We start from the raw sequence: 12,143 nt of genomic DNA, 5'->3' as shown, positions 1-12,143 counted from the left end.
GAGAACTGAGATAGCCTGGAAAGTGAAACTTTTCAGATATAAAAGTCTAATCTTTCCAAATACTGAAACTTTTTTACTTTAACTATTTTTATGAAAATTTCTATAGAATATCTCATTAACTTTTTCTTGATAGCTCGTATATATATGTATGTGTGTGTATATATGTATATACACTAGAATATATAATTGAGAAACAACAGATATTCTGTTCTGTTCTTGATTAGCTTATCATCCCAGGTGATTTGAAACTCGGATGTTCTCTTGAGTTGCCATCGTAGAAAAATCCCTGGTATATTAAATTATTTAGGTGCTATATATGTTCTTTTTCATGAAGAGACAGTAAATAATAATAACATAGGTTATTTTCTGCTTTTTTTCTGAAAGGAATTTATAATTCTTTGTTTAAACCCTTGGGTCCAGATTACCTTCTAAATTTAGGTATAAATTTCTCACTTTAGAAAGGAACTGTAGCACAGATGGTATGCACCACAAGTACCCCCAATGGTTCTTGCTCAAAATGTTATGACTTCTTTTGTGTGTGTGTATGTGTGTGTGTGTTTTTAATATATTTATTGATTATGCTATTACAGTTGTCCCATTTCCCCCCCCACTCCACTCCATTCTGCCCACCCCCCTCCCTCCCACATTCCCCCCCCATAGTTCATGTCCATGGGTCATACTTATAAGTTCTTTGGCTTCTACATTTCCTACACTATTTTTACCCTCCCCCTGTCTATTTTCCACCTATCATCTATGCTACTTATTCTCTGTACCTTTACCCCCCTCTCCCCCTCCCACTCCCTTATTGACAACCCTCATGTTCTAGTTGTTTGCCTAGTTTGCTCTCGTTTTTGTTTTATGTGTGGTCGTTAATAACTGTGAGTTTGCTGTCATTTTGACTCTTCCTATTTTTGATCTTCTTTTTCATTAGGTAACTCCCTTTAACATTTCATATAATAAGGGCTTGGTGATGATGAGCTTCTTTAACTTGACCTTATCTGAGAAGCACTTTATCTTCCCTTCCATTCTAAATGATAGCTTTGCTGGATACAGTAATCTTGGATGTAGGTCCTTGCGTTTAATCTTGGGTAATGTAATTATGATGTGCCTTGTTGTGTTCCTCCTTGGGTCCAGCTACTTTGGGACTCTCTGAGCTTCCTGGACTTCCTGGAAGTCTATTTGCCAGATCGGGGAAGTTCTCCATTATTTGTTCAAATAAGTTTTCAATTTTTTGTTCTTCCTCTTCTCCTTCTGGCACCCGTATAATTCGGATGTTGGAACGTTTCAAGGTGTCCTGGAGGTTCCTAAGCCTCTCCTCATTTTTCCAAGTTCTTGTTTCTTCATTCTTTTCTGGTTGGATGTTTGTTTCTTCCTTCTGGTCCACACCGTTGATTTGAGTCCCAGTTTCCTTCTTATCACTATTGGTTCCCTGTACATTTTCCTTTGTTTCTCTTAGCATAGGCTTCATTTTTTCATCTGTTTTTCGAACAGATTCAACCAAGTCTGTGAGCATATTGATAACCAGTGCTTTGAACTGTGCATCCGATAGGTTGGCTATCTCTTCGTCGCTTAGTTGTATTTTTTCTGGAGCTTTGAAGTGTTCTGTCATTTGGGCCATTTTTTGTTTGTTTGTTTGTTTGTCTTGGCGCATCAGTTACTTTAAGGGGCGGAGCCTTAGGTGTTCACCGGGCCAGGGTAATGCTGGTCCCTGTGCTGTGACGCTGTGCGTGGGGGAGGGGCCGAGTAGGAGCAATGGCACCCGCCTCACTCTCCTCCGGATTTCAATCTTTCACTCCGATACCCACAATCAAACTGGGCCACGCTGGTGCTGGCTCCCGAGTAAGTGGGCCTGTGCACCCTCCAGGCCCCTGTGGGTCTCTCCAACAACCTCTCCCGTGAGGCCGGGAGTCTCTCCTGCTGCCGCCCCAACCCCCAGGGGCGCCTTCAATCAGAGGTTTGAGGCTTTATTTCCCCGAGCTGGAGCCCTAGGTTGCGTGGTCTGCTTCGCTGCCTGCAGTTCCTCTGGTTTATCTGGGCGAATGTGGTGCCGCAGGGTGCTCCCCGCCTCTCTACCTGCCCCACTCTCTGCCACTCTGAGTCCGGCCCTCTCGGTTTATCTGTGCAAATGTGGGGTCACAGGGTCTGCTAGTGCTTGGACTGCCTGCGCCGTTTGTCCCACACTCCACCAGTCTCAGTCCTGCCACAGCCACGCAAGTCCTCTCCACCCCGGTGCCCGTCTCCGCCCCTCCTACCAGTCTGGATGAATGTTTATTTTCTATTTCCTTGGTGTCGGTCCCCCTTGCTGTTCGATTCTCTGTCAGTTGTGGTTGTGCGAGGAGGCGCAGTGTGTCTACCTACGCCGCCATCTTGGTTCCCATGTTATGACTTCTTTAGCAAAACATATGAGTGCCTAACTTAAATGGGACAAAGACTAGACGTGAATACCCAAGTGTGAGCTTAGGTCAGATTTTGCTGCCAACTGAGTTGTGGTATCATAAAAAGAACTTGATTTTCAGATATTTTTAAATTTTGGATTTGTGAATAAGAAATTATAGGTCCTTAGGTAACATGTATTGAAGATTTACTGTATGCCAGGCACTGTGCTAAATGCTTTATGCATTATCTCATTAAATCCTCACAATAGCTCTACAAGGTAAGTATTTCTGACTCCCACTTACATATGGGGAAAACTGATTTACAGATGAGTTATGTGACTTGCCCATTGTCAGACAGCTACTTAAGTAATAGAAGTAGGATATGCACCAAAGGTAACACTATAAGTGTTAGTTATTAATCAGGTATTAGTGTCAGCAGTTGACATGTTCTCATTTGATCTGCATGCAGCCCTTTAATATAGTTACTATTATTATCCCCATTTAACTAATAAGAGGCAACAGACAGATTATATAATGTGTCTCTCATTCAGTCTTTTTTTAAAAATATATTTTATTGATTATGCTGTTACATTCTCCCATTTTCCCTCCCCTCCGCCCTGCACACCCCCTCCCACCCACATTCCCTGCCTTTAGTTCATGTCCATAGGTCGTACATGTAAGTTCTCTGGCTTCCACATTACCTATACTATTCTTAACCTCCCCCTGTCTATTTTCCATCTATCATCTATGCTACTTATTCTCTGTACCTTTCCCCCTCCAACTACCCCACTAATAACCCTCCATGTGATCTCCATTTCTGCGGTTCTCTTCCTGTTCTAGTTTGCTTAGTTTTGTTTCTGTTTTTGTTTTTTTTAGGTTCAGTTGTTAATAGCTGTGAGTGTTGTCATTTTACTGTTCATATTTTTTGTCTTCTTTTTCTTAGGTAAAACCCTTTAACTTTTCATATGATAATGTCTTGGTGATGATGAACTCCTTGAACTTGACCTTATCTGGGAAGCACTTTATCTGCCCTTCCATTCTAAATGAGAGCTTTGCTGGATAGAGTAATCTTGGATGCAGGTCCTTGCCTTTCATGACTGGGAATACTTCTTTCCAGACCCTTCTTGCCTGCAAGGTTTCTTTGGAGAAATCAGCTGACAGTCTTATGGGCACGCCTTTATAGGTAACTCTCCTCTTCTCTTGCTGCTTTTAAGAGTCTCTCCTCATCTTTAATCTTGGATAACTTAATTATGATGTGCCTTGGTGTGTTCCTCCTTGGGTCCAACTTCTTTGGGACTCTGAGCTTTCTGGACTTCCTGAAAGTCTCTTTCCTTTGCTAGATTGGGGAAAGTTCTCCTTCATTATTTGTTCACATAAGTTTTCAATATCATGCTCTTCTTCTTCTCCTTCTGGCACCTCTATGATCCAGATGTTGGAACGTTTAATGATGTCCTGGAGGTTCCTAAGCCTCTCCTCATTTTCTTGAATTCTCGTTTCTTCATTCTTTTCTGTGTGAATGTTTCTTTCTTCCTTCTGCTCCAGACTGTTGATTTGAATCCCAGTTTCCTTCCCATCACTGTTGGTTCCCTGCAGACTTTTCTTTATTTCACATAATGCAACCTTCATTGCTGCCTGGGTCTTTTTTATGCTGTTGAAGTATGCAGTGAATTCCTGGAGAATCCTGATTACCAGTGTTTTGAACTGTGCATCTGAGAGGTTGGCTATCTCTTCGTCGCTTAGTTGTATTTTTTCTGGACCTTTGAACTGTTCTTTCATTTGGGCCATTTTTTAATTAGTCTGGGCCTGCCTGTTATGTAGTAAGGGGTGGAGCCTTAGGTGTTCACCAGGGAGGGGCAACCCACATCACTGAGTTGTGATGCTGTATGTGGCAGAGGGGTCTGAGAGGGAACAGTGCCACTTGCTCTGCTCTCTGCTGGTTTTCAGTCACTTCCCCAGCTACCTACAATCAAATTGGGCCCTTCTGGTGCTGATTCCTGGGTGGGTGGGTTTGTGTATGTTCCGGGACCCTGTGGGTCTCTCCAATGAACTCTTCTGGAGGCTGGGAGTTTCTCCCACTGCCATCTCAACCCCCACAGGTGTTTTCAGTCATAGGTTTTGAGGCTTTATTTCCCTGCACTGAAAGTCTGGGTTGTGTGGTCTGTCTTGCTCCCCAATTGTTCCTCCTGGTTTATCTGCACGGGAATGTGGGACTGCCCAGTCTGCAAGCCACCTCCTTGCCTGGTCCTCCAGTCGCCGCCTTGCCATGAGTCCTCTCCACCCAGGTGCCTGCCTACGCCCCTCCTACTGGTCTGGATGAATGTTTATTCTTTAACTCCTTGGTTGTCAGACTTCCACACAATTTGATTTTCTGTCAGTTTTTTGTTTTTAAATTTGTCATTGTCCTTCTTTTGGTTCTGTGAGGAGGCACAGTGTGTTTACCTATGCCTCCATTTTGGCCCAAGTCTCAAATTGTTTTCCAGTCTTATAGATAGTATGATTCCAAGACATGTGTGCTCTGCTAATATACCGTGTTGTATGAGTTCTTAGTGATAAAACAGCTGGCTATGAGATTCAGCAAAATTCATTACCACATTAAGGCCACCATAGCTCTTTCCCAATAGATTTCCTCAAACATCAGCATTGATGTTACTCTCCTTATATTTTAATATATTTAGTGCAGATTTTTTCATTATACGGAATCATTTACTACATGTACCTTCACATGTGCTTGCAACTAACCCCTTATCTCAGTGCTGTGCCTTATTTGTTACTAGAGTTTGAATGAGCACTTGTCATCATCTCTAAAATGTGTCCTGGCATGTTTGAGAGAAGTCACTTTTGAAGCCTCCCTCCTGTTGCCCTCAAGTAAATCAGTCTCTCTAAGCCGTCCGTGACATTTCACCTGGAATAGAATGCTAGGCATAACCAACATTAAAAATGCCATCGTTGATGTTAAAAAGAGATGTAAATACCAACTTTCATGTGGATATTTTGAAAAACTATCTCATTCTTTTAGTAGCTCTTTTGGTTACTTGTTGAGACTAGGAAGCATGTCCTATGACAGCCCTCACTCCGTGAATTCTGCCACTCTGTAACAGAACAAGTTTTTGGTCATCTCAGCCAAGAAAGAGGAGTTAAAGATGATCTCACATGGGAGATAGCAAAATAGAGTGGAACTCACCAGGAGTTACAAAGTCTTCGTTTTAAGATTATTGTCCCATTTGGCAATAATCATATTGCCACACTTGTTTAATTCAGAGTATGACTAGCTATACCAGCACTGAAATGGCCCACTCCAATGAAAATACCCCAGAATTTTTCTGTACCTTGGTATTATTCACCACTGTTCATAGCCTCCTATATCTAAGAGATGTATGTGGCCCATTTTTTCATAAAAATTTCTATTTTTATTTCTATTTTATTCATAAAAATGGGCCACAGTTGGCAAAATGGGGTGGTAGTATTATATATTTTGCATTAAAGGACAGTGTTTCCTGCAGGCTCGCAGTGTCGTGCTGCTTCATGATACCAGTATGTCATACTCTTCCTGAATCTTTGCTGAGTTGGCAACTGCAGTGGTTCAAGTTTCTTCGCCAAAGCAGTCCCTGAACTCAGTGATACCCTATTCAGCCACTGAAGTAAGAGCTCGGCCTGCCCTTTCGTCGCATGCTGTCATTGCACAGAGGGCCTAGTGCTAAGGTACCTTCGGGAGGTATAAATGGCTTTGCCTTCTTGTGACTGAGGCAGCATGACGCTGCTGTACTTTTTCTGGAAGCTTGTCAAAGCCCTACAGGGCCAAGGAGAGCTAATAGTTTTCCCCCAGTACTTACAAAACTTTTTCTTTGCTCTTCATTGTCACCTTTCCCCCTTGTTCCTCATCTCATTCACCATGGCTCTAATACTCCCAGGGGAAAAGAAAACAACTCCCCTCAAGAAGAAAAAAAACAAACAGTGCCATCACTACCTCTAAATGTTCCCTCTGACTCTGCTGCCCTCCATTGTCCTCTTCTCTACATTTTCTTCTAGCTCTTTCTGTTCCAGTTCATTCCCCAGCCACTTTTCCTGGTCTGGGCAGGAACCATGCCTAGCACACTGAATGTATATCCATCTCTGATTCTTCTCAAATGTTTTCCCCGACCATGCAGGCTCAACAGCTGCTTATTTGCAGCAGGAGACTTTTTTTTTGTCTCCTCCTTTTAGTTCCAATTCTGGTTGCCTGAGGTGGCCTGACCTCCCTATAGGTGACACTAGGCTGATGACTGTTTCTATCCCACTTACACAGTAATAACTTACAAAATTACTGCAGTGCGGTGCCGGTGGGGTGATTTGGAAGTATTATATGGGATTTTCTTTGAATCAAAGTTTGATATAGAAGTGGAGATTATAGAATCCTACATTTATTTTAATACCAGCCAGGCTGATATTGGGGATCAATATCCACCTAAATTAGCCCATCAGACAGCAGATGTCTCAAGGCCAAAAGAAATATGTAGGTTTTCATTTGGGGTTTTCGTTTCCAAAATGGTAGATTGGCTACACCTGAAAATAAATATTGTGATATGTAAGTATAACTTTGCATGTGAATTAACAGTTTAATTAATTAACATCCTCCCTCCGGGGTGCTCTTGAGTCACGAAGCTACGCAAACACGCCGCACAGAAACGCACCCGGAGGGCGGGCGTGTGTGCAGTGCTCCCCAGCAGAGCACAGCTGCAGTCCCCAAACAGAAGCTGGAAGAGGTTTTTAAAAGATAAAAGGTGATTGTTGTCTTTTTATAGATTATCTTTTTGTTGAATTTATTGGGGTGATATTGGTTATTTTTATGGATTCTTTAGATAGTTTTTTTTCTAGATTAAATCATCTAGCTCCAGTATTTAAGAAATAGCAGGGTACACTTTTTTGTTCCTTGGAGAGGGACTTATTTTTACTCTTTGATAATTAAAAGCAAGCCACAATATATTTCACTCAAAATGCAAATCGTAGTCAAATCAGGCGTTTATTGTTTAAGGAGAAAATATGAAATGATTCAGTTAATTTGCATTGCACTCAATACCTGTACATACAAAGCAGTAGAAAAGTTAGTCCCAAAGGGGAAGAAAGAGGTCCAGATGAGGTCCAGCCAGTCAGCCTCAGGAATTCCGAGTGTCTTACTGTTCCCCCGTGTACTCAGAGTTTACACTAGGTGGCATGCAAGGAAAGCGGAACGGGTTCAGAAACTTGGTGCTTTGCGCGCAGAACTCTTGGGCACCAGCCATGCTCCTGGGCTCAGCTTTGGAGTCAGCTATTTGATTTGTGATTGTTTGCTTTTCCTCTCACCCCCAGGATGAAGTGTCCTCTTGCTGGCACCAATAAAAGATTTCTCATTAACACAATTAAGAACACACTCCCCTCCCATAAAGAGCAAGACCATGAACAAAAAGAGGGTGATAAGGAACCTACAAAGAGCCAGAACCCAAAAGAAGAAAGCCGGAAGAAGCACAGAGCCCACCCGTACAAGCACAGCTTCCAAGCTCGAAGCACCGTCAGTCATTCTCCACCGAGGAAGCGGAGCAGCCAGGACAAGTATGAAAAGCGGTCAAACAGGCGATGAGGCAGGGACGGAGAATGACCAGCCACAGGTGCTGTTACATGTGGTAGCCTGGGGTGTTCAGAGAAGGTTATTGAGGACATGCCCTGAGCTGGCAGAGCAACACCTAAGAGCAATTTTTGCGGTAGGTCCTTTGCGTTGTGACAAGCAGAAAGTGACCTAGAAAGTCCTCAAGGAAATTAGTACAAAGGGACTTGCTTTGCAGATGTCTTGACAAGTTTAAGCTACTTTAGGAGTGTAGTGTACATATGCATTGTTTCTATGTTATCTTGTTTAGAAATTGGTTTCATGATAAAACTAGAACACAAGGGTTTTCAGAGATTGTTAAACTAGTTCTGGTTTTTTGGATGTGCTGCAATTGTGGTCATTTCTCCAAATTTCTCCAAAAAATGAAATACATGTAAATCCAACACTTTACCTTTTGGGGTGACAAATTTAAAATTTAGAAATCATACTTAAGGAAAGTTGTAGCCTTCCAAGGGCTAGAAATTTACCAAAGCACTCCGATGACTCTGCGTTTGTTTTCCTGTAAGTGAGCAATGTAGGAAGCTCTTAAAATGGCTTTGAGTTGAGTGCTCCCTGTCAATAAGCAGAGGTTAAAGATTGGCTTTGTTGTCCCTTGTGCATTCCCAAACTCATTCCTGAGATAGAAGAATTTTTCTATATTTAATTTTTTTAATATGTAAGCTTAAAGTGGTGCTTTTAAAAAGAACTCTCAAAAGTTAAAGTGTACTGAATTATTTTAATGTTATGTCTTATTTAGTTAAAGATCTATGAAAACCACTCTTAGTATAGTTGTTTCAAAAGTTTTAATTTTAAATAAAAGTGTTTACAGTGCCTTTCTTTTTGTTTTTTTTTCAATATCGGTATGACTTTAACATACAAAAATTACAAACCTTCAAACCTGTATTCTTCCTTTTATACTAAGGAAAATGTCACCAGGCACCCTCTTCCCCAGTCCACAAAAGGAAGAAGAATCTCTCTCTGCGCCCCCCTCCCAGTTTCCACAGTGGCTGAGCTTATGCCTGGCTGCTCCCAGATAATCACTCTGCCGCAGTCCTGCTCCCTGCTTCCTGGCAGCCAAGAAAAGCCCTTTCTAAAAGCTAGAAAGAAGCACATCCGAAAATTTCGCTTTGGCGTATTTATAGAGAAACCAGAATAGACTGTATTGCTCTCTCCACCATGCTGCTGTGCCACATCCTCAGTCTGCTCTGAGCTGCAAGCCCAGGAGTAACAAACCTAGAGTGTTCTCGCTCCATCCGTCCCTTCTCCCACCCAAGACCCAGGGACTCATCCCGTCCCTTTCAGACTCACAAAAGGAATAACTTGGTTCATATGACTTTATCCCAATCTAGTTATCATTAGCCTATATTATTTGTGCTAAATTTGAAATGTTTTGTATTTAAATATTTATCAGAGTTGTGAAGGTTTTTTAAATTCTTGTTGAGTAAAACAAAGTCAAATCCTTTGCCTATCACTCTGTATTTAGAGCAAACTGGCAAGTTCATTTTTCTTTAAAAAGTGATGATTTTAATGAGCATATTCTCATACTCAAGAGTAAAGGAAGCTCTTAAACTAATCGTACTTACCTTTCCTATATAATTGTGGTAAAGGAATGAGTGTTCTACAAAATCATTTTCCCTTTAAGAAAGCTCTGTTCCATTTGTGAAAATTTTATTAGAATCTTTAAAACCTTCATCAAGGGTAGCCACAGTTTCCTGTATATAAATGTTAAGAGCAGATTATCTTTTCTTAATCCATATCTATACAGTAAATGTTAGGGAAGGATTGGTCCTAAGATATACACCCCAGCTACCTCCTACTTCTGTGGTTAACATACTGGCCCAACCGAGCTTTTGTTCAGTGTTACTACTCGCTCCACAATATAACTATATTTAGAGATCACACAGCCCAGGATAGAAGTTAGAGAAGTTAAACCTCCATCCTGCCTCTGCTCTCCGCTACCTGCGGGCCCTTATGTGAGTCATTTTTCCAGTCATCTTCCTCATCCATAACTAAGATGTTTGGACTGAGTATGTAATTTTTAAGTAAGTAGAGACAAAAGTGTAAAATGTTTGGCTCTAAATATTAGGAACTGCTTTTCATGCCTTCATTAGAAAGCAAATAAGACATAGACACAAATGTGACTTAGCAGAATTTATTTTATTTTACCTCATTTTAAAAAACATACTCTCTAAGAAATGTGATTGAAAAGTTGTGGTCTCTGCCACAGCCAGTCACCTGTTGGTGGCTGGTCTTTCTAAACAGCTCATCCATGGTGGGGGAGGGTCCTGGGGTGGGCATTTTACTTAGAGTAGGCCGAGTCCAAAAGGACATTTCCTCGGTGCATTTCTGGAAGATGGCCCTGGAGTTTTGAATTTCCCTGTGATGATGATTATTTTTTTGACTGGGTGGTGGTGGGGAGCAGTAGATCTGCCTCAGATCTACTAGGTAGAATTTATCATTCTTTCACTGGTTTTCGATGTGACTTAGTATGGCACTTGTATTTTTATATTATAATTAAAATACCTCTCATTCCTGGAGGTCATGCCATTGTCTTTGGGTCGTAAGGAGTATCTGGTAGGTACCCAGCACTTGTTTGGCAGGCGTTACATGAGGTGAACTCCCGATAGAGAGAAGCCTCACCACCTTCCTCAGGTTTGTTAACCCCACCAGTAGTCTTACCACAAGGTCGTCTGTACTGAACCTTGTGGACAACAACATTTACTGTCCACCACTTCTGGACCAAAAATTTTTAGTCCCTTTTCCCCCCAGCTTTATTGAGATGTATTTATCATATAACATTATGTTAAGCTTAAAGGATAGTGTGACAATTTGCATGTTATATTGCAAAATGATTACCGCAATAAGGTAAGTTAACACATACATATATTACCTTACACTTACCATTTTGTGTGGGGGGTGGGGGGTGGTGAGGACATTTATGATAACCCTTTAAACTGTGTCCACATACTCTACTCACAATCCCATGAAGAATGTGCTCTTCCTCCCATTTTATAAATGAGGAAACAGGATAGGTTAAAATGTTTGCCCTAGATCACGGAGCTTGGAAGTAGCAGAAATTCTATCAGAAGCCAGGACTGTCTGAATCTAAAACCTACATTCTTCCCTGTACCATTGGCCGAACTTGGTCCAAACTTGATCCAAACTCAGCTTCCTCAGAACATAGGACTGGCATGTCTCAATGGCCCAAGGAGTCCCAGTTTAAGAGCTTAAGGAACTTTTACAACCAATGCATTTTATATTGGTTGAAATTTACTCCTGGAAACCTGAATGCAGAGCCCTGTCCAAGGAACAAAAACACTTACCATTATGTTGTGACGTGAAATGGCAGCTGATGGAATATATCTAGGAGAAACAAAACTCTCATGTGAAGCAAATATTTTAGGCTATTTTATATGTAACCTCTCCTTTTTCCATCCGCAAGAATAGCAGGGTTTGGGAGTTAAGGGGTCTTAGAGTCAAGGCCTCTTTGGTCCTATGAGTGATATCCTATGATCCAAGGCAAGTATATTACCCCTCTCCCTTCCCCACCTGGGAAAGGTGTGTGAATACATCGTAGACAGCCCTGCCCCGTGGCCCATCTGAGTGTAGACGATGAGACTAGTTTGCCAAATGGAAACTCTTGTTCTCAGTTTGGAAAAGACTGCCAAGAAGCGCGCGCTCAGACACGTGGAAACACAAAGAAGTAAGTGAATCTACGTTAAACTGGCAGGAGACATTATAAGCATAATTTTACATAATTGTATAAATAATTTTGATTTGGATAACCATGCTCTAAATCTCAGCAGAAGGCCCTGGGCATTATCACTAAAAGGCCAATAGTAAACACAGATTTGAGCATACCATTAGTTGTCGATTAGACGAGTGATTTCTCCCATCTATCTAGCCTTACAATTTTCACCTTTGGCTTTTATAACAAAAATATTCTACATGAGATGAACACTAGATATAACATACTCTAAAAAGGTAGTCTTCTGTCCTTCATAAATTGTTTTTGCTCATTAATTCCTTCAGTGTTCGAGATGAACTAGTATGTATTGTCCAGTTACAAGGCTCCATTTATTCCAAATTTCAGACCTATTAGCCCGATGGATAGTCTTTCAAAGCTCAGTGCTAATTTACAAAGGAAAAACTGCAAAACTGGCTTTTAATCCTAT

At 41.4% G+C, this 12,143-nt stretch overlaps 1 protein-coding gene across 1 annotated transcript in view; it reads left to right on the top strand.

Moving 5' to 3' along the window:
• Positions 1–8,820, top strand: part of LOC112323178 (protein POLR1D) — a 48,141-nt gene extending 39,321 nt beyond the window's left edge. The window contains exon 3 of the mRNA XM_024580818.3: positions 7,698–8,820. Coding sequence (XP_024436586.3) covers positions 7,698–7,965 — 268 coding nt within the window. The 3' untranslated portion in view covers positions 7,966–8,820. The remainder of the gene's footprint in view (positions 1–7,697) is intronic.
• Positions 8,821–12,143: the final 3,323 nt, after the last annotated feature.

The sequence above is a fragment of the Desmodus rotundus genome, chromosome 3 (assembly GCF_022682495.2).
Source record: "Desmodus rotundus isolate HL8 chromosome 3, HLdesRot8A.1, whole genome shotgun sequence".
Taxonomy (NCBI): Eukaryota; Metazoa; Chordata; class Mammalia; order Chiroptera; family Phyllostomidae; genus Desmodus; species Desmodus rotundus.
Note: the sequence above shows the minus strand (reverse complement) of the source record. Positions and strands in the feature narration are given on the sequence as shown.